The sequence below is a fragment of the Tiliqua scincoides genome, chromosome 4 (genome assembly GCF_035046505.1).
Source record: "Tiliqua scincoides isolate rTilSci1 chromosome 4, rTilSci1.hap2, whole genome shotgun sequence".
Classification (NCBI taxonomy): Eukaryota; Metazoa; Chordata; class Lepidosauria; order Squamata; family Scincidae; genus Tiliqua; species Tiliqua scincoides.
The window spans coordinates 82,288,848-82,315,804 of NC_089824.1; the positions used below are offsets into that span (position 1 = coordinate 82,288,848).

The window sequence follows — 26,957 nt, forward strand, 5'->3', positions numbered from 1 at the left end:
AGGCCTCTGTGAGTGACACCCAACTGCAGGATGCAGCACATGTCCCATTGGCACCGCTATGCCAGTGCTGGAAAGCACTGTCATAAGGGGTTAAGACTGCGCCCTGAGTCAGCTGGAGCCGTTGAGCCACTACTCAATGGAGTAATGCTTTTGCTGCCTTCTAATCTGCAGGAGGGAGACTGCACACTTGGGATGAAAAGACTGCTGTTCACCACCCTGAGATGCATCATTCATATAACAGATGAGCCAGCCTTGCTCTGCAAGGTCTTGGGCAAACATCTTTCCCAGTCTTATTACTTAAGATCCTTTAAAAGATTCTAAAGGAAGCTTGCAGAGCCATAATAGAAGTTGCCTTATGAACTGCACTACTCCATACATAAGCTAATTGGTAGGTTGGGAAAAAAATGGGGGAAAGGGGAGAGGTGACAGTATTGCAAGTAGCATTTACTGTGACCATCACCTGTGGAAAGTTGCCTCAGCCATGACCTGCTGATGATCAAAGAGGATATGTTCAACTCATCTCAGTGGTAGAGGGGAATGTCAAAACACAATAAATGCAAAGTAAAGTGGAATGAATGTTACAAATACAAGATACTATTAGAAATGGTGAAATGGTTTATAAAGTACACTCCAAAGGCAACTTAAAAATTACCTATATCTGGGATGAGTGGACTCCTATAGTCAGTTGTAAATAAAAAAACAGGACCCAATGAGATATATTTGAACATAGCTTAATCATGTGAATACAAGGTAACTAGCCTTTCCTCTTGATTAATTAATTATATAATTAATTTAATACAATTAATTAATTGTATAAAAATTAATTTAAAAGACAGTGGGTGGTGCTCCTCCTGATCCAGCTTTCCATTCATTTATTTAATCTTTTCTTAGGATGCAATAAAAGCAAGCAGCACTATGGCCTGCGCCTTATCATAAAGAACAATGTGGGCTTACACCATCCAAAGACAGATCTGAATCCTGCTCCAGTTAGCAGCTCCAGCTGGTTGGGTGGCAAAAATAGGTGAAACAGGGAAACACATTTAGTGAACATAGAGCTATAAATACAGCATCACTCAGGGGTTGATTTCATGGCACCAACAGCAGCAGCTTGTGAAATCAAGTGAATTTGACTCACTAGATTCACATGATTCACTAGTCAAACTAATTAAAATATATTATTAAAAATAATAATCAATGTTTTCACCACTATTGGTCTAAAAAATCCTCACCCCCTCCCATTTTTGATTCCTTCATATATCTAACTTACCTTGAAATCATTTTGCCTTTGTCTGGCATTCTTCTTTGATCTTTCCATTTGGCCAGATTTTTCAGCAGTCTTGCAAAACATAAAAATAAACCGAGAGACACTATTGATGTTGTTAATTGACTTGTTTGCATTTTTTTCAGAAACACGTCAGTACTTCTATGAGTTCAATTTCAGCAAAATGTTTAAATGTGATGTCCAGGTTAATTTATGGTAGAAACAGTCTGATTTATGTAAAAACTCTCCAGAAGTATAAAGGATAGTTCAATATACTGGTTATTCCTTTAGTATATCAGTGTGCATACTTTTGCAAATTCACAAGATACCTAACAAGGTCATAACAAAAGTTCTTATTGATGTGCCTTCTATTAATATTGCAAAGCTGTTTTCTTACAAAATACTTCTTAAAAGGGAAGAAAGAAAGAAAGAAAGAAAGAAAGAAAGAAAGAAAGAAAGAAAGAAAGAAAGAAAGAAAGAAAGAAAGAAAGAAAGAAAATCTGTATGCTAAAGATGGCTTTCGCTATTTTATATATTTTTTAAAAACCAGCTAAAAGTCATCTTTAAGAGTACATATAATGTAATGTACAAATGACACCTAATGGAGAGAAGATATCATAGCAAATGAAGTTGGGAAAAATTTGTGTGCCTCAAAAATATATAATTTGTTGTCTAATTTAATAGGACATGGTTAAAAGGGGCAATATTGAAAGTGCTACAACACAGTTCACAATGCATATGTCATATAGACAATGAATTCAAAGTCAACTTAAAAAAACCCACCATTTAACAATACTATGCTTCCTACTTTCTCAGAGTTCTTGCATTAATCAGACACTGCCTACTAAGAATGTACCCAAGCATATACTGTCCCATTTAAACGTTTTGCTAAATATAGGAAGCTGATTCAATTCACTCTGTCTGTACACCTTATATATTTAAATTATCTGATAAACTTGCTTTCCTGTTTTCTGATTGTGAGTATCACAGAAGTTTGCATTATCCAAGATGATGATGATTGGGGGTATCGGAATGGCTGATGCACGGTCCTACTGAAAGGGGAATAGATTGGTGGACTAAACCCCATGAATATGTAAAATTACATCAGGACAGATTTTCATTGTCTCTCCACTGGTTTTGTTAAATGGGTTAACCTTTTCCTGTACAGACAGACCAAAACTATTTTGTGGTAAGTCCAACGGTTAGATTTTGCAGATTCACTGTCTTCAAGACTATATCTCAATTACAAACCTTCTAAAATCTGTTGGTGGAGGGGGACAAAAACCTTTGGCAATTCTTAACTGACATTTTTCTGAGACACTGGATCATCCTCACAACTATACAAAATAAACCAGGCAACTTCTTTTCCCTTCTGTCATTGCTCATTGCTTTCAAAACTCTGAATTTTGCTCTAGTGGCTTTTGTGTCTTCAAGAGTCTATTCTCAACTGTCATTTTGTTTAAAATGTAAAAAAAAAAAAAGAGGAACGTTTGAAAGACTGTTCAAAATGGGATGCCAAACAAATCTTGATTCTATTTTTCCATCTGATCCACTTGCACATGGCTAATGTACAGATTTCTTTCTAAAGGCGCAATCCTACCCTTCACTTGGGCTGGCACATGTCTCTTGCTGGATTCCAACCCCCGTTCCCGGGGAGTTCAGAGCAGCTTCAAGTTGCTCCACTCTCCTCAGACTTGTGCCATCTCAGGAGGTGGTACAAGTCCAAGGAGATCCATAGGGGCCAGCGTGCTTTACCCGGAAGTAAGGGGAAAAGATTCCCTTTGCCTCTGGCTGAGCTGCTTTGGGCCCCTCTCCTGCACTGCATACAGCGCAAGCCACTTGGCTTGCCTGTTCCAGTGCAGGGTAGGGTTGAGCCATAAGGTACATACAGGTACCCTGGATGCTGAACTTTAAGAACAGATGATAAGGGATGGGATGGGAAATCCCTCACGCAGTTGGAGAGCAAAGATAGGCAATACTGGCAGGGGTTGTGCTGCAATAGGTCAAAGAGAAAACAGGCAGCCTAATCCTATAGTCCACTTGAGCCAGCACAGATCCCCAATACCATGTCCCAAGTCTTGCAAACTTGCTACAAGGAATGTTTGCGTCAACTCGAGAGTTGGCTGGCTGAGTGTGGAGGTCTGCGCCAGCTTGCCTGGGCTGGCTCCTGTCCCTGCACTGGCTGGAGTAGGTAGGTTTGCAGTGCAGGGTGAGGGAGAGGGTGACAGGAGGATGGGGAGGGATGGTTCCGGGTGGGGGAGGGCAGAATGGGGAAGGATCTGGTCCAGGAGGGAGGCTGGTTCGGTGGCAGCAGCGAATGCGATATCCTAACCTCCACACCTGGGGTTCAAATCCCAACATGGGCTGCTTGGATTTGCACCAGTATCCCCATAGGACAGGCTGGGCTGTAAGGAGAAAATATTACCTTACCCTGGGGTAACCTCCAGCAGCCTTCCAACCTGTGTGTTATACAGTGCAGGTCACTGTGGCTGGCTGTACAGGTTAGGATTGCACTCTAAGTCTATCTGAGGAACACACACTCCTAAACCAAAGAAGCAGCAGTATATGAGATTTCATTTTAAGTTCTTCAAAAAACTGCACAGAGTTGAGAGTATTGGTAAGAACAAATGCAAAAAGCAATACCTCACTAAAGAGGCTCCCATTCACATAAGAAATCCAGAGTTTCCAGAAGTTGGGCAGCTGGCTTACAACAAGCTTTGTTAACTTTTCCACAAACGCCACTTGCTGAGGAACTTTAAATCGCCAATCTAACAAAGGAAAAGCACAGTAGTAAAAATTTTGAATTTCAAAAAAGTCAAATTTTGAATCAAAAATTAAATGCTTCAAATCAATAGTAAGGAACCATTTTCCTGTCTGGTTGCCATGTAATATTGTACTAAAATATACCTTTGACCCAAATCACTTGTTTGATGTCAAAGTTTAGGTTTGGTTAAAACTGAGATGTTCCATGTCAAGAGGGAGTGGCTTGTCCAAGGCCACTGAATGACTTCATGGCAGAGGCAACATTTGAATTGGAAACTTTCTAATTTAAAGCTCAGACTACTAATGGCACCAGCAAAGAAGAAAAGTTCCATTCAGTTACAATAATGTCTCTCTCCCCAGAGAGAAAGAGAGAGAGAGAGAAGCAAAAAATATGCTGATACCTACTTTCATCACGACTAGACTGAGTGCTGCTGCCTCTTTTCAGTGAAGCACTTCGACTCAGATGGCCAAGTGAAGATGGACGCCCATCACTGTCCAAATCCAACATCGGACTGTGTGCTAGTGTACCACCTAGAAGCAAATGCGAGGCAATTATTGGTGTCAGCCCTCTGTTTGTTCTAAACAGTATTCATACCTAAAGCAGTGTGCCAATGTCTACAAAGAAAAACAGACATACAAACCAATACATGACCTTTTTCTATTTCCCCATGTCTGTCTATGAATACACAACTCATTATGCCTTAGTAAATTTTTACTCCTTCCAGTACATGCCACTCTTACGTCCAAAATAACTGAGGGGAGGAAAAAAAAAGACAGAGATATAATGGGCTAGATCCAAAGGGAGTCCTTTCGTATGTAGAAGGTGTCTTCAACTCACAGGAGGACTGTTTCATAGTTGCACAAGAGAGCTGTATTTGAAAAATGAAACTGAGACAAACATTAAATGTGTAGTTATGCCATGGCAAACCACATCTGTGAGCATGGAATTTGAAACTACACATTCACTGCAACCCAGGGCTGTCTTTCTGGCAAAAGCCAAGCTAGCCCCTTATCTTGGGCTTCCAATCATTCTTTGGCAGACTTCCTGTGTCTGCATGTATCCCAGCAGTACTTGCCAGCCAAAAGGGTCACGAACTCCCTGCCCTGAGAGCTCACCTTCTCAGGGCAGTAAATGCCCTACTCTTGTCAGTGACAGCAGAAATTGTGTACTCTTTATCTTCAGTGCTGGACTGTGCCAGAAAGCTCATTTCCATGCACATGAAGAAAAAAGTGCCTCACCTTTCTCTTGCTCTGTGAATCAGTTGGAAACTTGGGTAAGAAGGGGTGGGGGAGACTCCACTTGTTCTGTTCCAATGCACACAGATGCAGAGGGAAGGAGACTGCTAAGAGTGAATGGAGAAGGGAACAGGAAAAGTGTTGTCACCTCTCTCTACCTGGGCTGCCATCCTACACTTTTCTGGAAGTCTGGAAGTCTTCATGCTTCTTAGGAGGCATGAATAGGATTCTGTTGGGGTACCTTTTCTTGACTCTGTGTCTGCTCTCCACCTCTCACTTTCTGCCCCCCTTTTAATGATAAAAGAAGGACCTGGAACTTGCCTTTTGTCTGGCCAGTGGTCAGACTGAACCATTTTGTTAAATGAACAAAACACTCACAGCAAAGCTGCTCCTTTGTGTCTAATGTTGCCCTTAAATGCAGGCTGTGGATGTTCAAGTTGAGGTGGAAGTCTAGCCACCTTGCAAGCTAGCACACAGAATCCTACGTAGCAGCTGATCAATGGTATAATCTGGTCATACCTGATATCTAAAGACTCAGACTTGTTGGAAATAGGAGAATTCCAATAAGTCAGTCAACTGTTCTGGAACACTGTCCAACCAATTAGAAAGCCAAGCTATGAGCAGAATGTCATTTTTAAGAATCTATTGCAAACCTAGTTCATGTTTACTGTAAACATGAACTAGTTTCATGTGTACTGTAATAAACTGATGGGAAAAAATGGCACTGTCATTATTTTAATCCTGATGGTCATTTAATTTGCTTAAGTTCACTCAATTAAACAGAAAGCGCAGCCTTTCAGGCTTTTTACCAGTCTGCCACCCATTCCTTTGTTTCATAGGGCAACCTAAGAAGTGAGTCTAAGTGAGCTGGTCACTTACAAGGGATTAGTTATTCACTTTGAATGAGTGGCAAACTGTACGACTGACAAAATGACAGTAAAGAGACAGCCCAGGCAGCATAAAGGCGAAATGGAAAATATGTAATTTGCAAAACCACTTGAAAAACACACCTACTCCTGCAGATGTATTTATTGGGAGTGTGGGCATTCAACCAATATTTGCAGAATGACTTAAACCAATTAAATTAGTGTTAACCGAACCTCTCTTAAACAGGAAAACCATACAAAATAAACAAAAAGGAAAGCATGCTAATTATCATTTTTTCCTCAACCCCAAATTCACCAGGGTATTCTAGAAATCCTGTTGAAATTCTAAATGCTTTGAATCATTCATTTTACATACATCTGGTTTTGGCTCCCTTTCTTAAACTAAGCCAAATAATCTGTAAATTTCCTGAAATCACTGGAAGAACAAAGTAAGACAAAACAAAATTATTCAGTTGGTATGGTTATTTGCAGTTTAAATTCACTGCTTCATATATATATATTCATATATATATATATATATATATATATATATATATATTCATATATATTCCTCTCATATATTTCTTTCACTGAATGCCTGCACGAAAACAAACTTTTTAAGTACTTTAGTAGCAGGACTGGCAACAACCCCCCCCCTTCAGTTTTAGAAAGTTCATCTTACACTGTATGCTTTCAAAAGCAGCTACTATTTGTACACGAAGGAGAAAACTGCTTTTATAATTTCAAAATATATTTGTCATACACCCTATAAATTATAATCTCTTTTAAAATGTACTAGGTAGGTGATATAGGTGATATAGTGTCAGCAGATGCAGCCACAGTATTATTTTTAACTGGAAATGTAATATATTTTAATTTTGGAAAAATATCTTAAAACACGAAAATGCAGTGGTGTTTTGTGTTCTTATTCAGATATTTTAACAGCAAAAATATGTTTTGTGTTTTTAACAAAAAAAACACCAAAAAAAACACACACACACCCTATCAATGGGGCTTATTTCCAAGTAAATGTGGACCAAATTGCGGCCCATCTCACTCAACAGTTATCCATCTGCAGTTGATATGGCAAGATTATGAATACACTAAACTGGTACTCAAACACTTAAAAAAAACCCTCCAATGGTTTGTTTATTCACCAATAATAGAAAACAGGGCAAAGAATACTCTCTTGTTCCACCAGAAACCACATCATCAGTTTGCAGTTGTACCAGGAAAAGAAAGTATAACATGAAACTAATTTCTTAATTGGTTGTCTAGCATTACAAGAAAGTACAACACAGGAGCAGGGAATGACAACAGCACATATACCCTCAGGACTAATGAACATCTGGAGCACATTAGCAGGGCTGACTTTTTTCCAAGTTGTCCAGGAGATAGCGCTTCAGGACTACACATGGCAGCCCGGAAAAGCAAGAGGTGCTGTGCAAGTCAACGTAGGCAAAGCCTTTCTTCCCTTCTCAAAACAAAAAGTAAAAGAACAGCCATATAAAGATGCACAGCTGAATTTTAAGTACTGAACAGAGAGTATTAATACAGTGGGTCCCCACAATCACCCGCAAATTCAGAAGGGATGCAAATTCTGAAATAACACTGAGTGGAAATCTTAGAATTCACAATATATTGAAAGATGGGCCATTATGATATTCTATATTTGGAATGTGCCTAACTTTCTAGGTTTGGGGGAAAAACAAAACCAAAAGCAAGCATACCCAACATAAATGAGTCATGCAAGACATATTTAAAATAAGGTAAAATATATGCAGGCCAAATAACATGCCAACAGGCTGATCTGATACAATGTCAGGACATATCTTGTAGACAGATTAAAAATCTTTTTTTGTATACAACTTAAATGACATTTACATAGTTTTACAGCCTATACGTAAACACAAGCTATACACAGCCACAACTGTGTGGAAAAATTCACATACACACAATCCACACAAACTATTTGCTTACAATATACACCCTAACCAGTACAGTTAAGTAAGATTAATCCAAATGAACGCTACATTAAAACTCAAAATATTTTACATTTTGAAAAATATGTTTGTTGACACTATCCATCAAAAGAGTGCAACTATACATACATTTGCTAGAAGCACAATGTTCATAGGAAAATCTCATAACTTAGAACTAATACATTTTTATTTTTTAAGTAATGCAAATCCATTAGGTAGCAATTTAATTTTCCCCCAGAATATTTTCATGTTGTATCCAGGGCAATTTCCTTCCAGAAATCATTTTTGCCTGTACAATTTATGTCAAATGCTACAAGGTGTTTATTTTATTAATATTTTTAAAACATTGTTTTTAACAAAGCGGTCACTAAGAACAGATGACTGCAGTTCCATTCTGCTAAGAAATGCTAAGTGCCTAACAAAAAAGGGAATAACTTTCATTGCACAATATCTCAGTTTTAGCACACATCTTTACTTATCCAACAGATTGTCCTTAATAAAGGTTAAATATCACAAAATTATATAGTGAAACGATGTGTCCGTAGGTTGAATTTATGAGAGATGTCCAGATGTGTCATGACATAAGAAAGTTACAGTATTTTCTCTTGCTTTGGGCACACACAGTGGGATTTGACAAAGGTAGAATAGCGAGAAGAAACACTGATCTATAGCTGCTGGATTCTCTGAAGGGCGGCAGACTTCCTTACCGCCCTTAAACACCTTTGAACATTTTTTCCTGTGCACAGCAGGCCCTTGTCCTGTGCTGCAGCCCGACCACCCACTGTTGCTTGTTGACCAAACAGGCAGTGCCTACAGCCTGCACTGACACAAGTAGTATAGGATTCCTTTCAAACATGCCACACAGAAGACTTTCAATTTGCCGAAGCAAGAAATTAAGAAAGTGCCTTCAAAATTAACTGGACTCAACAATATATTTTAAAAGGCCTTGTTTGTTTTCTGTACAAGATCTAAATGTAGAAACAAAGATGCACTGCTTATGAATTGAAAATTTTTTAAGGCTTCTTAAAAATCAGTACCTGAACTTACTAAGGATTTTGCTGTCACAACTGCTGAATGGTTTCAGTTAATTCTAGAAAGATGTATGCAAGTCTACTCAGAAGTAAGTTCGATTGTGTTCATTAGGGCTTACTACGAGGAATGTATATACAGGATTGCAGCCTATACTTGTATACCAAACATTAGCTTTAATACATCTGCAAAAATAAAAGGGATGTTTTCAAATATAAGTTTAGCAGACTTTGCACAAAGTGTGAAGAACTAAAACAAGGTTTTAAAATGCATATTGTTTTTGAGCTACTACTGCCTGCATTTCAAGTAAACATTCTAACCCTAAAAGTGCATGCCAAACAGTTTCATCTGCTCATGCATACCTCAGTGGGGAGACTGAGATCTAAAGGAACAGATTCTGATTCACAAGAATCACTGGGATACAAGCAGCACTTCGAAAATTAAAAGTGTGTGGAAAACATTTAAAACCAAAAATAGCCAAATATGGAAAATAACTCTAAAAAAATGACTGAGTAATTTTGAAAAGGAATGATTTTGTTATACACAAAAGAAAGATTTAGGAATGAGCAACCTCATTCTACTTTAGGATGTGGGGTAAGCATGAGGGGGTGCCACATATGCTGGAAAGGTGTGTTATTGCAAGTGGTACACAGCCACTGTTCTAGCACTGTGAGGAAGCCACCACCGAAGTGGCAGAACTTCTGACTGCTCTTGAACCTCATCTTGATGCTTTGAAAAAGTCACCCTCTCTATTTCCTCTGGCATATGCCTAGATTAGCAAAGCATGGCAGGCAATGTGCTTTCTTGCAAGCAGTGTTTCAAACTGCTTTGTTTTGTTTGTTAGGTTAACTACTCGTATATGGCTATGCCTTACTAGCCAGGGACAGACAGTAATTGTGTGCAGTGCCTGAAACACCCTTCTTGCATTTTGCAGCAGCTGAAGGTTGATAGCATGAGAAAGAATAGGATCCAGCTATGCAACTCCCGCTGTATTTGCTTCTAGCCCAGAGGGGGCTGGAAGGGTACTCTGAACCAAAATCAGATGCTGCAGAATTGACTTGTGTACCTGCACTCTAAATTCTTGGACTAAGTAAGATTTCATAGCTGGTTTCATCTCACGCTAGCACAGATCCAATACATGACCAGCCTGCATTTTATTTATTTACTGAAGGTATTTCTATTCTGCAGGTAAAGGTAAAACTCTTTCAAGAGTGGCTATCTACCCTTATTCTCCAATGCCTTAAAACAGAATGGATTCTACCAGAAACATCTCTTGCATAAGGCTCACTGAAATGAGTAGGAGTTATATCAGAGAAAATCTGTTTCATGTTGCATGTGACTTTTGAGCACTGGTCTTGATTATATTGCTTGAAATTCCGATTAACTGGAATCAGTTTTAATTTGAACAGAGCTTATGTAGACATTTCTTGTGGATTAGCAGAAAGTGCCTGGTTTATTAATGCTGGACTTTACCTACCCTTCTTTTGTTATAGTTTTTAAATCGACAACATACAGGTTTAAATAGTTACTCATCAGGTTCATGGTACAATTTTTAGAAGAGGGCAAGGAAAGCAGATATTCTGCCTCAAAGGTTTTTAAGATTTCTGCTAAACTGACAAAGACTCTGGAAAATAATGCCAAGCTCAGTGATGATTAATATTTTAATTTCTTAATTAATAACGCATTAAGGCTTCACTTGACATTCACTGTCAAAAGAGTATTTCTATTAGCAACAGGGGATATGAGTTAGACATGAAATAGCTCCCAGCTGCAAGAGGCCTTCCAGATGTACAGTACACAAAGGCAATAGAGGAGAACCAGCTGCTAGGATAACAAATTGAAAAGGCCAATTTGACATAGACCACACCAGCCTGTCTGATCAAACAAAGATAGATCATTCATTGCAAGGTGAATAGAAACCTAACAGAAGAGAAGAAAGGGTAAGGTGGGTTAAGGATCTGTTCAATTTCCTAGTGGTTGGGCAGAGCTACCAGTAAATCAACACAGCAAAGAAACAAACAGTTTAAATACAAGAAAAAAAGTTCAATGATTTGCTTTCTGTTGTCAAAAATCTTACAAAAATAACAGGACTTCATACTCATTATTCCGGACAAGGAAGGTGGTCTAAGTGGTCTCTATTCACGGAAAGAAAACAGAATAACCTATAAGAGCATTTATTTTCTTCCTGATCTGAACTGCAGCTAACACCAAGATAGTCTGACCTTGTTTTGGGATTGTGTCTCCTCTGCCTCCTTTGTTCATGCACTTATAGACAGTTCATGGTACATTTTAAACAGTGTGTACTATAAAGCTGCTTTAACCACTAGTCTCTCTTGCTACCACCTTCTTCTCCCTGTTCCTTCTTCTCCCTGATCCTGAAAATTAGCTGCTCTAATTAAGCAATCTTATTAATCAAGCAATTCTATAGTCTAGCTAGTACAGCTTGTTCAGCCACTTAAAGAATGGGACAGACTTGAGTGCAGACCCTGGGAGGAATTTGAACTCTGGAATATTCACAGGGGAAAGCAAGTAAAGCAAGTTCGTCTGCTGCCACTGCTCATTTTGGTTACTAGAAAAAAGAAGCTAGCAACAGTGGCTGAAGATTACTCCCAAGGGGAAGGGGGCAGTGGAACAATTCCACCTCTGCCTGCAGTGGGCACAGGAACAAGGGAACTTGCCCCATCTTCTGGAGACTAGTAGCAGCAACAGCAAATTTGATTTCAATATACTCCCTCACTAAGAATGTGATGTATGAATCAATTTTGGGACACACCAGAATGCAAGAACTACTAGAAAAAACTGGAAACTCTCGTTTTGAAATAAGGCTGGTCAGAACTGTACAACAGGAAGAATTTGCCAATATTCAATCTATCAATAAAGCGAGAGAAAACCTAGACTGCAGTCTTCAGGTTGAAGTAAGAGTCATTTCTTTAAACAGAAACAAATGTACCTTTCTGATCTTTAACATAGCTTTCTTTACAGTTGTGCATAAGCTGCAAAATCCACTCGTGCTGGGCACCAATACATTGCCAAGCTGGGTCCCCTTCTGCATGGAGATCAGAAAGATATCTGTAGAAATATTAAATTGTAGAAATGAGAATTCAAATGTGACATTTCTTTCATTCCCATATTTTGCTTACTCCCTCTGCTCTGACCCAAGGAGAAAAAAAGCTATCAGAATTCTAAGAGAGAGTAGGGGAAAACATGATTGATAGATCATTAAACCACAATTCAGTTAATAAATTCTTAGCCTGTCAGAAGTAGAGCTCAGTTCAATGCACATCTCTTTGCTGTTTGCATAAAACCAAGTCAGCTGTTGCATAAATCCAAGTTAGCTGCTTCTTACATTCTTATTTCTGTCTACATTTGGAGATTCATAGGTATATTTAAATGACACAGTTGATAGAGATATACAGGTGTGCCCCCATATCCGCAAATGTTCTGTTCCAGAATCCCCACGGTTACGTGAAACCGTAGATACGGGCGAACACCCCCCCACCATCCGGGGAAGCCTCTGCTGGGCTCAGACGAGTGTTTCTGTGAAAAAAATGCAACTTCTGGTTACTCGGTTTTTAATGCCTTATAAGGCATTAGGAGGCCGGGGGGAAGCCTTCAAGGAAACCAGAAGTGAAACCAGTTTTTTCACAGAAACATTCGGTCTGAATCTGGCAGAGGCCACTGACGGACGTCCGCGGCCTCTACTAGGCTCAGAGGATCCGAACTCCCCTCCCCTCTTGAGGGGCGTGTGTGGGGAGGGGCCCTGCAGACCCAATCTGTGGATAAGTGAATCCGCAGATACGGGCCCCCCCTGTAGTTAAAAGCATCAACACCTTACAGAATTCTGAGTAATACAGATCCTGTTTCCAAGCAGAATGGACAGGTAGCCAATCTCAAGTAGCTTGAGTACAAGCTTGGTTACAAATGCAAACATGCCAAGTCATTTTTAAAAAGTAGCCTACTCATAGAGCTTTAAGCTTCCAAACACAAAAAAGTCATTTCAATAATACAGAGTTAGAAAAGTCATACTAACCTAAAAGCTACAGCATGTGTTTGTGTAATTATTAAACATAAATAATCTAAATTAGAGTTTAGGAGGTTGTGCTACTGTAATACAGAACCATATTTTTCACACCACAGCATTTTTAGTTCTGGCATGCATTCGCACCACTACACTGTTTTCCTAGCTGTAGGGTAAGGTAGGCTAACCATTATTTATTACATTTATATCCTGTTCTTTTTCACAATGGAGAAAAGAATACACATATGGTTCCTAGACGGTCTCCCAGCCAGAAAGCAACTAGATGTGTTTAGCTTCAGCAGGGATGCAGCATTGTGTGCCCCAGACCAGACAATGGAACCTAATGACAAACTCTTCCTACAAATGCACAGCATTGTAAAAAAACAAGCAAAACAAAACAGGGCTTACATCACTCATATCCTCGTAATATGCTAAAGCAAGCTGAATCGTTTTAAGCCTCATTAAGTCCCCACTCAGTATATGTATGCTGAGGGGTTTGGCATTAAATAAATAAAGGGATATAGTTAAGCCAGCACACTTTTTTTTTTTAAACACTGGCCAAGATTTCTGTCCTTTCAAGAAAAAGCTGAAAAGGCAATCTAAACTAATTTATCCAATCCCTGAAAGAGGGGAGGTAAAAGAAAGAGAATTTATTATGATAACCTGTCTTTGTAGGTAGCAGCGTACAAAACCTTGGGGTGCAGCTCCTCCCACTGCCTGCTCTTCCTCCCTGCATCCTGTCATTTTACTCAGCAACCCCACCCCCTCAGGGTTCTGTAAGCTCTTGGAACAGCTCCAGTTACTTCAGCATGTTGGCTGCTCACATGCTGGGCAACAGAATGCTTATTTCTCATTCTTCCTCACAGGCTAAGGTTAGGAAGAGAGAATGTAGGCAAGACCCTGCTTATCTGTGTCAAAGATGTGCAAGAGAAGTGGACACAATACCCTCCATCATGCTTGTAACATAACATGCAACAAAGGCACCCACAGTGATAGAGAGTCAAACTGCATCTTTTCTGTCTTCACTGGGGGAGAAAAACATCACAGTTCATTGAACATACAGGTGTTAGTTAGGAGAATCTACCATCATGTATTACATTGCAAGTGTGATGATAGAGTGGATGTGAATCTGCTCCTCAGTCGCAAACACAGCACTAGAATCTGGGATGGTCAATGAGCAGAACTTACAAGACAATGAATAGAACTGATGGTGCTGCACTTCCTGTGTTAACTGTTACTGCAGTGAATACAAATGTTTGCTATAGTCGTTTATTTTAGTGTCTTCACATATTTTAGCTATGTTTTCAGCTAAGGCCCAAATCCAAACCAACTTTACAGCACTGGCATAGCTGTGCCAATGGGACATGTGATGCATCCTGCAATTGGGTGGCACTCACGGAGGCCTCCTCAAAATCAGGGAATGTTTGTTCCCTTACCTCAGAGCAGCATTGCCCTTATGTCAGTGCTTGAAAGTGGGTTAGGACTGCACCTTAAATTTATTTAGCTATGTAAATCACTCTGTGAACTTTTAGTTGAAAAGCATTATATAAATATCCTTAATATTAGTAATAACAATTTAAATACTAGGAGTGGACATATTTCCACACATTAGTATTGTTTTCAGTCATGTACCTTATGCTGTAAACAGAACATATCGGGGAGGACAAAATTTTGGAGAGGTCTGATTTGTGTAAGTAAAATGGTGTCAGATTTTACGTGCCAGGACACACTTTTAACAAATCACAGATTTCACCCATACCTTATCATGAAGTAAAAGCAAACGTTCAGGAGGGGAGGAAGAGGCCTAATAGCAATTACAGATTCCTTAAACAAGACCTTTATTCCTAGTCATAAACTTATGGCTAGAAAAATATGATTTCATTGTATAGGTTAAAGATCACAGACTCTTGCTCTGCTTGATTCTTGGGTGTTTTGAGCTGCCACATTAAAACATGGAAAGGGGGCAAAGAAATACCTAGGCAAAAGAGGCATCTTCTCCATGATTCTTGAGCAGCAATCAAGATTGATAACAGAAGACGGACAGCAAAGCCCAGTTTCTGTTGTTCAAGGTAAGATGTCTGCTGGTTCATGCAAGGACAAACATCATCCATTTGCTCTGGACAGTTTTTTGTTTTCTTTTTTAAAAGTTAAAGAATTGCACTAGCCACATGAATTTGGTTTAAAACCTATCTCTAAAGCTATTTAGAAAGTCACATTCAAATTGTATTATCACAAATGTAGTCAACGGGACAAAAATACTCGTAGAAACCAAAATATCTGACCCCCCCTCCCCAGTGATATATTGTTCCTTTAAAATGCTTTCTGTGCTGAGAAAATTTCTGTATACTCCCAGAGCAATTCTAAATTAGTTTCTACAATAGTCCTTTTCAAAACACTTCAGTGAAAGTCTTCCAAAAGAGAGGGCAGAACATTAAACATCTACTGCACGATAAAGAAATAAAAAGTTGATAAAGTGTTTCTATACTGTCTTTAAGGACTGCATCATCTTCATTTGATACTGTCCATTTCAAAACTGTATTTAATACAGTTTAATACTCCTAAGCCCTTTTACATTTAACAAAATAACCAGTGTGAATGAGATTAGAGAAATACAGTAATGAAACCATACAGAAGCCAAGTCTGAAATCTTCACTCTTTTCAGTTTAACTTGACATAACAACCAGTCTGAGAAGATGAATCAGAATGAGACTCTTTCAAATGTAAACTGTTACATAAATAACAGATTACATTTTTCACACAAGGGACTGAAAAACATCACACAGAGATCTTCCCACTAGTTCTATGCTTAAGAATGTTTATAGTGTGATAAAAGTAACATCAAGTACACGTCTACAAAAAAGCATGTATAAAAAGATATGGAAAAAGACCACCTTATATAGCGTTTTTGGTCATGTAATGTTGATGGAGTCTCCAGCAGTTTGTCCAGAAGTAGCTTCCTCAATGCTTCCACTCGAGTTTCCACTTCAGCATAATCTGTCATTTCAAAAAAGAGATAAAATTCTCTTTTTCCAACAGTAAAATGTCACAAACTTAGTTATAAGGAGCTAAAGTTTAGTCTAGTCCAACCATATTCTGTATTAGTCAAAACTGCAGGATATTACACTGCTATCATCACATTTCTTCTAGCTAGATTATATATTAACACTCCAGTCCAGTCTAACCTTTACTGGAAGGTGAAATTTGAAACTGCGACTTTGTTACTTAATAAAAATCCTTTTATCTACCACTAATTTCACCTAATTCCATTTCAAACTTTAAAGTCATAGTTTATAGATCTATAAACATATACATTTCATTACATAAAGATATATATAATACACAATCATAAATTTTTAAGAGAGTTGTAGAAAAATCATACGATTATTGAAAATCCTTCTCTGTAAGGCTAGGTAAACAAACAATTTATTTTTTAATTTAATCTGGAAGTACAGACTACATAACATTGCAAAATTTAAGGCTGAGGGCCCAATCCAGCACTGTGCATGCTGGCCTGTCACCGCACGCACTGTTGCAAACATACCATAAGGTATGTTTGCGAGCCTTACCATGGGCCCAGCACTGGAGCTAGCCCAGTGCAAGCCTGTGCTGGGACAGCTCTGGTGCTGGGCCTGTGTTCTGCTGCCTGGCGACTTGCCCAAACCACTGGATGGTGAAGAGGTGAGTGGGGGCAGGAGTAGGGAGGGAGAAGGTGTGGCAGAGGAGGGAGTCGGGCGAAAGGAGGCTGGACCGGCGGAGCTGAGCTTCACCAGATCTGGAGTCCCGTGGTCTGACATGGGACTCCTTGATTCTGCGCTGGCTCAAGAGCCACTGCAGAATCGAGTAGCCCCATTGTGAGGCTACTTCCCTTAGCTAGTGGAAGGGGACAAATTTCTCCATACCCCAAGCAGCCACCATGGGCTGCCCAGCACACGTTGGATACAGCAGTAGCCACTTTGGCACCGTGGCAACCTCATGTGCCGGGCAGCTCAGGATTACACTGTGAAAGTCTGAAGCCTATTTTTGTTTCAGCTCCAAAAGGGTTCCTCAAGCTTTTATTTTATGTCTCATAATGCTAAAGAATTAATTTCAGCTCCTGCGACACATAGTACAAAATAGTGTAAATTTATGGGAATTTTAAAGGTGGAACCCCTGCCAAAGATATTGTTTAGAGTAATTGTTCCAAATGTTGTAGACAGCTTCACATAAACAGAAGATGACGTCCACACTGAGCTCCTCAGCTTGCTCTATGTTGTAGATCTTCCTTATTTGAACAACTGACTTTAGCAAAATCTAAAACTCACATTTTTTGAACACTTGAACTTCAGTCTTCCCAAACGATACCTTGGCTTTTTCATAGTCATTAATGACTACATCATAATCACCCTTTCAAGAAACAAAAAAGATTCATCATAAGAAATGAATGAACTGGGGGTAAGAAAATTGCATGTACACAGTATTAAAATATTAAATACTTTTTGAATGTTTCTTTCAACGCTCAGTGGAAGATTGAAAAGAAATTTGAATCGCTGCAGGACGTTGAGTGCATTTCTTGTTGAATCAGCCTTGTCTTTGCGACCCAATACTTCTTGGAACAAGGTATCTGCAGAATTACTTGCTCCTGTTTTAAAGAGAGGATAAACATGTAAATACATTACATAGGACACAGAGTAGCTTATAATGAGGTTAGCCAATGGATTTGTCGTGCTTATTATAATAATTAGAGCTGCATCAGCAAACACAAATGTGTCTATTACATGTTACAGAATTTTTTTAAACCAATTTACTGAAACAATATTTTATAAGTGCTGATTGCTCAGTCTTTTAATGTGGCAGAAACCACAGTACAATTAAAAACAAATTCAGTTTCTAGACCAAGTGCTTGAACTTCATTGTGGTGACTTTAGAGTTTGCTTTGGCTATAGAGCTGAATTTTACAGTTCTATCTATGCCCTGCAGATCATTGCCTAATGAATTCCTTTTACTATGTCATATATAAGAAAAGAATGTAAATGCCATTGACAGAATAACTACATAAGGTATATTTTGTTCTTTTGGAGGGAAAGGAAATAAAAAACAATTTTTTTATATTTCAGAAAAATGTGGCTAAAAGGGTATTTCATTTATTCAGCTTGGGGAATTTATCAAAATAATTTAATGAAGTCACTAGCTAGAGTGCCAGCTTTGAACTGACACTGAATCTGATTTTATTTTCACAGTTTAGAGCAACATGAACTGGTTTCCAAAGATCTAGAACTGAGAATGTAAGGACCATTATAAAATAACAGAATTTTTGTCTTAAACTATTTTAATTATGAGACCATATTCAAACTTTCAGTTGTTATATTTTATAATGTAGTTTACCTTCAATTAAAGTATGTTTCACAGTTATAAAGAATGCTCTTGCCTTTTCCACTCAAAATAAAGAAAATGTATAAGACATTTCAAATATTTTACATTTTTTGAGAGTTGTGACTTTTTTTAAATTTACCAGAAAGAAAGGTGAATGTTTTTCAGCTCTTTTGATGGTTGCCTGTAAAAAGTTTCTACATTATCTGGTCTGGTGACTATAATTTAAGCAAAGATGAAAAAATTACATCAGTCTCACTGGGTGGCTTGCATGCCATTTTCTCTCGTCAACACTGTGGGTGGCCTGCTCATGTTAAAAGTAGCCTTTGTAAAATAATTGTTATATCTAAATAATGTTTAAACACTGTTGAAATTTCAAGCCCGTGATGCAAGAAACTTTGTTTTGTCAGGAGAATTGGTCCTACTACATTTTATGGTTGTTAGAGTTGGAAAGAAAAAACACGGTGACCTGACATCTAACATCTTCAAGTTGCTCTCTTCTGCAATACTATAAAAATGCAGAATTAATTTTTGATTAAAGAGATGCTTAGAAATCCTAGTACAGTACTTAAAAAATAATATGGTAGTATTGAAATATGGTGACTCTGACCCCAATTTGATTGTCTGCTGAACAAGTGCCATTAAAATGCAATTGATTAAACAAAGAAACTATATAGTATTATTCACCTATGGCATTAAATTCTTCCAAACTATATAGAAACACATTTGTAGTCAGCTCAAACAAATTTATTTATGTGTGACTGGTTTTTAAATTTTTGTTTTAAGACATTAATCACCACAGTCAAAATACTTCAAGGTAATTAGCACATTCAAAATAACCTTAATTCCAATTGTTACAAGCTGTTGTCTGCTAAATAACTTCTGTAAGAGCCCAATCCTATCCATATTACTCAGAAGTAAATTCCACTGTAGTCAATGGGGCTTACTGCCAGGTAAGTGTGGATAGGATTATAGCCTAATATTAACAACTGGCTGAGGCTGTAATCCTATAGACCAGTGATTCTCAAACTGTGAGTCGGGACCCACTAGGTGGGTTGTGAGTCAATTTCAGGTGGGTTCCCATTCATTTCAATATTTTATTTTTAATAAAAAAATATTATTGGTATGTGACTGCATTTGGGGAAATGTTACAGATCAGTACTTTTAAAGGCTACTATACATATGCTTTTAACAATGCATACATATATGCATACATATAACTATACATATGCTTTTAACAATGATAGTAAATGATATTTACTATGGGGAAGTGTGGGTAGGATTGCAGCCTTGGATTGTTAAAAATTTTCCTGCTTGATGATGTCACTTCCAGTCATGTCATCACTTCCAGTGGGTCCTGACAGATTCTCATTCTAAAAAGTGTGTCCTTGTGCTAAAAGTTTGAGAACCACTGCTACAGACAATTGCCTGAGAGTAAGTCCCACTGAACACAGGGACCTTCTTCTGAGTTAACATGTATAGTATTGCACAGTAATATTTATTTATTTAAAATCTGAACTTATTTAAATAGGATCTGTGGTGCACCTACTGATGTTCACTGGATTCTATCACTGATCAGTGAATCCTCAAAATTCCTATACTCATCATATTGTGCAGGCTGACAGACTGTACTTTTAGAATTACTTTGGTTAAAAAAAAAATTAAGGATGCAATCCTATGCACACATACCTGATTGTAAGCCCCACTGAACACAACTGGACTTACTTCTGAGTAGACATGCATAGGATTGGGTTCTAAGTTACATTCTCTGACAGTTCCAACACTAAGAGAACTAAGAGATTGCAAGATATGCTTGAAATTATGGCACGTATAGGTTTCCCTCCAACTTTGACTGCAAGGAAAACACAGCCCTAGAAATAACAATCTTTCTCTCTCTCTCTCTCACTCACTCACGCACACACACGAGAGAAGGAAAGAATATTCCTTCATGTCACTTTCATGATTGCATACAACATGTTCACATCAACAAACAGTAAAGCTGCAATCCTATGACACTTTCCCAGGAGTAAACCCCACTGAATACAATGGTCCTTACTTCTGGGTAAACATGCATAGGATTACACTGCAAGACAGCTATCTGGATGCAACTTTCTGCTTACTTATACAGTCCTAAAGCAAATATCCCTTCCTTGGTTTAAAAAATAAAAATAAGCAATCCAACTAATCTGCAGAATCCCAAGAATTTAAAACAAACTTAAAAACAAAACAAAAAGCATATACTTAATTGTATACATACTGGGACTTTCTGCCACTGATCTTTTACATCAGAATTTAGAATCCCTTGTATCACAATTTAATCAACTTCCTTTCATCAAAGGAACTGAACTATATTTTGGAATTACCAATAACCATCACTAAGAATTTCTTCACACTTTAATATTCCTTCTGGATAACTCAGTGTGCCTTGAATGATATGGCAATTTAAGAAAATGCTTTCTACTTGGGGGAAATTCTTTTATCAAATTCTTTTATCTCAGTTGGTTAATATGCAGGGAGGAAAAACCAGTCACACAGTTCACATATTAGGAACCACTTTCTCTAGCACTGGTGGCCTGGGGCAAAGCTCTCTTCTGGTCGCCCCCCCCCCAGCATCCTTCCACCTATATGGTGTGTGTGCTACAACTGACACAACACAGAGGGTTCAAGAGTTGGCCTGGGCAGGTGGACCTTCTATGTGAGATAGACCTTTTGTCAGTGTTCAGTTTGGCTTACCTCTGACCCCATACTCTCCTGAAATCTTAATTATATACATTGAATTATGCATCTTTATATAATAGCAGGTTTGACTTTAAATCTGGGATAAATCAAGATTGCTCTGGACATCTAGGATTTCAACAATTACAATTTTGAAAAAGAATATACATTTTACTGTATTACCATCTCCCTCTTTATTTATTATTCATTAATTTTTCCTCCACTGCTATACTAAAAAAGAACAGGCCTTTAATTCTTTATAGCACACGAGTTTAGAATAAACTTAGAATAGGCTTAAATATTCTGTCAAAAAGATTAAATTAGGGCAGCAGGGTCCAATGCCACTATTATATATCATGTTGGTTTTTGCCTAGTCAGCCTAGACAACTCATTGGCTTCATTCAGAGAAGGTAAAACCTTGGTAGATACTCACTACAACAAGAGTTGAGTGAAACTCCTTTGAAAGTTTTGTCCTCGTGTGCTATAATAAGATCAAGGGGCAAGTATCAGAAAATGACAGTTTTCTTCAGGCATTTTTCCTTTAGGGTCCATAGCTGAAGACATTGGTTTGGATTCCAAGATCCCATTGTGAGAGTAGAAGTTGTTTCCATTAATGCAAAGGGATTGTCACTAATACTCCTACATTGGCAGTCACCTCAAAAGCTGCTGACATTCTGGAGGCAATTTTCAGGTGATAAACTCAGAAGGGAAAAAATTTGGTAAACCCCAAGAGTGGAAGTGCTTCCTACTCACCCTGCAGAATCTATCTATGCAATCCTCTGTAATCAATCCAAGAAGAAAACAATTTGTGAAAGATAAAATGCGAAAATTTGGGATAATGCTATCATCTGAATGTACAGAATTATTTCCTCAGGGCAAAGGTCTAAAAAAATGGTTGAATGCCTCCACTCCATCCTTTCCCCTAGTATTTTCAGATAAGGCATTTAACAAAGCAAAACATAAAGAACCTTATCTGATTAACAGAGAAAGCCTATGCATGCCTACCCGAAGTAAATTCCATTGCTTTCAATGGAGTTTATTCCTAGGAGAGTGCATACAGGACTGCACCCTAAGGCTGCCGTCCTATACTGAACACCAGGGGAAAATGAACTTTTTGGTAAATAGGCATAGGATTGTTCTGTGACTTCTTTTTATGTACAAATACGTAAGCCCAATTAAAGTTTCATACCTTGCACTTTGCAATTAAATAAGATATATACAATGGAAAGGTTTGCATGTTGGAAATCAAAATATGGAATCATTTTTTTTTTCATTTCTGGTGGGGTTGCCTGCTTACTTTTTTTCCAAAGAGATCTGCAGGAGTGTTTAGATTATTATTTATGTAATATGGAATATAGCAGTGTTATTCAAACTGTGAAGCGTGGCTCTTTAGGGCAGCACCAGGAACTTAAAGGGGAGGCGCGGGATGTCCTCTCGCAGCGATACAGTCACACCCCTGGGCAGAATACGACCCCATCTTCTGCGCTCTTTTTTTTAAAGCAAAAGAAACAGGAGTTGCTCAGCTGCGAGACTGGCTGCTGCTGCCGCCCCGCCCTCTTCCGAGCATGCTCCCCTCGCTGATCCTTGTCTGGTTGGTTCCTAGTTCCCAGCCTGGGATCGCTTCTCATCAAAGTGAAATCTCTCTTTTCAACCCCTCCCTCTTCCACTCCCCCCTTTCGATCTCCAAACCTTCCCACTTTCCTCCCCCTCCCCAAATAAAACGCTTCCAATTTTACCAGTCATCAGGACTGTTAAAGTTGCTTCCATGCAGTTGGCAAAGGGGGAGGGGAGAGACAAGCACACACTTTACTTGGCCAGGAGCAGGAAAAGGGTACTGTTTTTAAAGTGATTTATTAATCTTGTTGTTTGACTGAAGAGGAAAGGCTGTATTTTTAAAGTGATGAATCTTGGTATACTTTAAGTGAAGTATACTTTAAGTGAAGGTATATAAGTGAAGGGAATACTTATCAGCCATTGATGAAGTGATTGTCAACTCAATCCTATCCACACTTTCCTGGGAGTAAGCCCCATTGACTCTAATGGGACTTACTTCTGAGTAGACATGCATAGGCTTGAGCTGTGCATCTCCTAGTATAGGAGACAAATCAGCTTCCTAACCAAACCCTCATCAACTCTGATATATTTTCATGGTCTATTTTTGTTTTCCCCACCAGCTGCTGGAAAAATTTAATTTCATTACATTAATAAAGTGTTCAATCCTATCCAAGGAGAATGGGAGAAATGACTAGTTGGATTGGGGTCCACAGGGGTGTGTGTGTGTAATGTTGGTCAGACTGGTTGTTCACAAAGTTCACTTGATAAAACAATTCTATTCGTATGCTTACAAAGTTTAAAAAAATGAGTCCTCCTGGACCAGACAAAATCTACCTACTCCAGCATCCTGTCTCCAACAGTGATCAGCAGCTGATCATTTATAAAGCATATATATTGCTGTGTACTAATAATATATTTTTAAGATCTGCATTTAATTAATGATATGATTAATATAATTAATATTCATATAGTTAATATATATTTAATATTTGATATTATGTTATAATGAATATAATATTATAATAATATATCTGCCCACTTCCTGTTTAATGATGTCACTTCCAGCCCTCAGGAACATGATGGGGAGTCATGGCCAACAGCCACGGGGGTCAAGGGAGCCACTGACCGGAAACGTTTGAGTACCACTGGGCTATAGGTTAAACTTTGAACCAACAGTAGTTCTTTTCATTTGTTAATGACATATCCCCACTTAGGCAGAGTCCTCCAGAGTCCTCCTGGTACGTTTATAAGAAATGGCAAAAATGGTACTAGCTAGAAGCTGAAAATCACCTAAAACTGAAAACCCAGATGTTCTGCAAGCATGGAGTCTGCAGCGACAAACACTTTTCACAGGGAGAGACCCTCCCTGTGATTAGTACCCCTGCATGTTATAGGTCATCTGAACAGGCAGGAATAGATTAAAAAGGGCACAAACCTAAACCACTTTCCAGCACCGACAAAAGAGGAGGAGTGCCACCCAACTGCAGGATGCAGCACATGTCCCATTGACACTGCTATGCTAGCATTAGAAAGTTGGTTAGGATTTGGGCCAAAGTAATCTTACATAGCAGAAATGAAACCACTGATGTCTTCATTACATTTTCAAGAGCGAATGGCTATCATTTATCTAATATTGTAATAATACAGTAACGATGCAGAATGTAAGGTCAAATATTTGAAAGTATTTGTATGAGATCTGGTCTTTTCATGGAATGTAATATTTTTATAAAAATTAAACAAAAACTTTAAAATTCTCAGAAAAGTTGTCTTATATCGATGACAGGGGCATCTTCCTGTTTTAAATGACAGACATAGCTACCTTAGTAATGCCACAATCCTATGCATGTCTGCTAAGAATTAAGCCCTATTGAGTTCAATGGAACTTAGTTCTAGGCAACAGAGTATAGGATTACAGCGACGTAAAAAAAAGACCCCCCCCCCCCCAAAAAAAAACACTTAAGAAACAACCATTGGCCATCAAAGTTATCTCTCTGTCCCTTTTTCTCAGGTAGAACTTTCATCTTACAACACACTATGAAACTATGATGGCTCGATTTCTAGGAGATCAAGACCCACATAACCTGTTTGTACAGACCTCAAATTCCAAGAAATATTCTTGAAGTTATCATAAAACCTGGTCTATAAATAGTTGATGCTGGTTGACAAAACTTACTGTTCAGAACATTCTCTAATTTTTGCGTCATGGATCCTTCCACTTTTTCTGTTCCATCCGCTTCCAGTTTTTGATGGATTGCTACAATATAAAGACTTGTTAAATGCCATCCATTTTAATGGGTGAAACTACAGGACAGAACTGTAATTCTGTTAGATCAAAGCAACACGTACTTGATACAAGAGAACTGGTGATCTAGTGAAGTATACATGGTGATGGTAAGAGCCACATTCTCTAGACTTCTACATTCCATTATATTGTTAATGTAGGCTACAATCTTTGGCAATTAACTTAAAAGTCAAAAACCAGTGGGGGAGGCCCAAGTTTTTTCTATCAGGTCATCTAATTAATATAAATGTTTTTCACTGCTTAACACTTTTAAATTTATATAGCATAAAATATTTCTGCTTTGTATGTCGACTAGAATTTGTTTATGCGCAAAAGGCAAATATGATTTATGCTAACTTATGCAAGTCCTACTATGTTGATACACCACCAATATGAAAAGGTCAGAAAGGTCAATTGTAGAAAATAAGACTAGTTGTTGCCCCCCAACTCCTTTTTTCCTGTATTCTCTTTCAACCACTGGCCTTCACAAATAGCACCTGGGCTCAACTCAACAACTTTAATTTTCCCTATTTCCTCTTTAGAGATGGTATTTCTACTCCATCTTTCAATCTTACAAGATTCCCAAGGCAACTTCTAAATCAAAACACACTAACAGCTCAATTCTATGGGCCTGTACAGCTAGCAGAACTAGCATTCTGCCAGTGGTGACTGCCTTACAGCAGTCACAACACACGCTCCAACAGTGCGTGGAGACCATTTTGGTGATCCAGTCCATTTTACTACATAAACTAACCCTCAGAAGCAGTAGGCTCTATAAGAAATTTGATGCCATCTGGCAGTGAATGCATCAAACACAGGGGAATTATATACAAGATTTCAGAGATGCAACACTAAGTATAAATTACTCTTCTTATAATTTGAAAAACTTTTTTCCTTATGATCAAAACTATGAGAAAGAATGTTACCATAACACTTGATTAAAATTTGATACGGTCACCATCAAGAGAAAATAGGTTTGGTAGCTGAAACCAAGTCCTCATTCCTGTCCTAAGGGGTTCCCCCCCCCAATTTAGTAATTTCAGCTGCATGAGTATCAAGTCACTTTTCCTACTTTCTTCCTTTTTTATTCACTGCTTATACTGGCACAAACTAGAAATATATTTCGTTTTGTATGATCTCAAATGGATATAGAGAGGAAGACATAGATCATGTTATTTTCACACAATTCCTCACACGCACAGACTGGCAACGTGATGAAAAGCAGGGAATGGTAATGTTTAATCCAATGTCCGTGTCGTAAGACTAATTATGAAAAAGTGTGGGTTTTTTTCCAAAGGAGGTGTCTGATAAAAATACCATAATAGATCAGAGAATAAATCGCCAAGGATTAATTATAATATCAGTATTACAATATTGATTTCATATACATGAATCTAATCAAGGGCAAAAATGCCATGTATTTTTTTATATCGTCCACATACTAAAAAAGCCCAAGAAAGCTTTTAAATATTGATGTTGAAACCACCTTCTATGTGATATTGCAGAACACTCGTTCTCCAATTCCACATCTCAAGACACAAACTAAACATTAAAGGCAGTTAAAATGGCCCATAAATGCTGGAACACATTGTAAATGCTCCACAAACACAATCTTACATTCCTGAAATGTAGTTCATAACCAGAGAAAACTCTCATCCTAAATATTCAGCAATGAGGTATTGGAAATGAGTGCCCATCCTAAGAGACTCTTTTTCCAACTTTGGACAGTACCTATCCTCTAATCCCCATGGAACTGGAACAAAAGAGTGGGTTTTAAATTACTGAATAATTTGAAGTTTGTCAACAGGGTCTCTTCATGAAAGATCCTCATTACTAATGAGACATGGTACAAACTGTGGAGAGACTTGGTACACACTGTACAGAAAGTTTGTAGGGTAATGTTTAG

At 38.3% G+C, this 26,957-nt stretch overlaps 1 protein-coding gene across 3 annotated transcripts in view; it reads right to left on the reverse strand.

The window, feature by feature from the left end:
* EXOC2 (exocyst complex component 2) overlaps positions 1–26,957 on the reverse strand; it is a 113,476-nt gene that overhangs the window by 49,146 nt on the left and 37,373 nt on the right. For all 3 annotated transcript variants that reach the window (XM_066623517.1, XM_066623518.1, XM_066623519.1), the window contains 8 exons: positions 24,944–25,024; positions 17,628–17,773; positions 17,457–17,538; positions 16,047–16,149; positions 12,088–12,206; positions 4,430–4,555; positions 3,905–4,029; positions 1,268–1,336 (listed from right to left, as the gene is read on the reverse strand). In XM_066623517.1, coding sequence (XP_066479614.1) covers positions 1,268–1,336; positions 3,905–4,029; positions 4,430–4,555; positions 12,088–12,206; positions 16,047–16,149; positions 17,457–17,538; positions 17,628–17,773; positions 24,944–25,024 — 851 coding nt within the window. The remainder of the gene's footprint in view (positions 1–1,267; positions 1,337–3,904; positions 4,030–4,429; positions 4,556–12,087; positions 12,207–16,046; positions 16,150–17,456; positions 17,539–17,627; positions 17,774–24,943; positions 25,025–26,957) is intronic.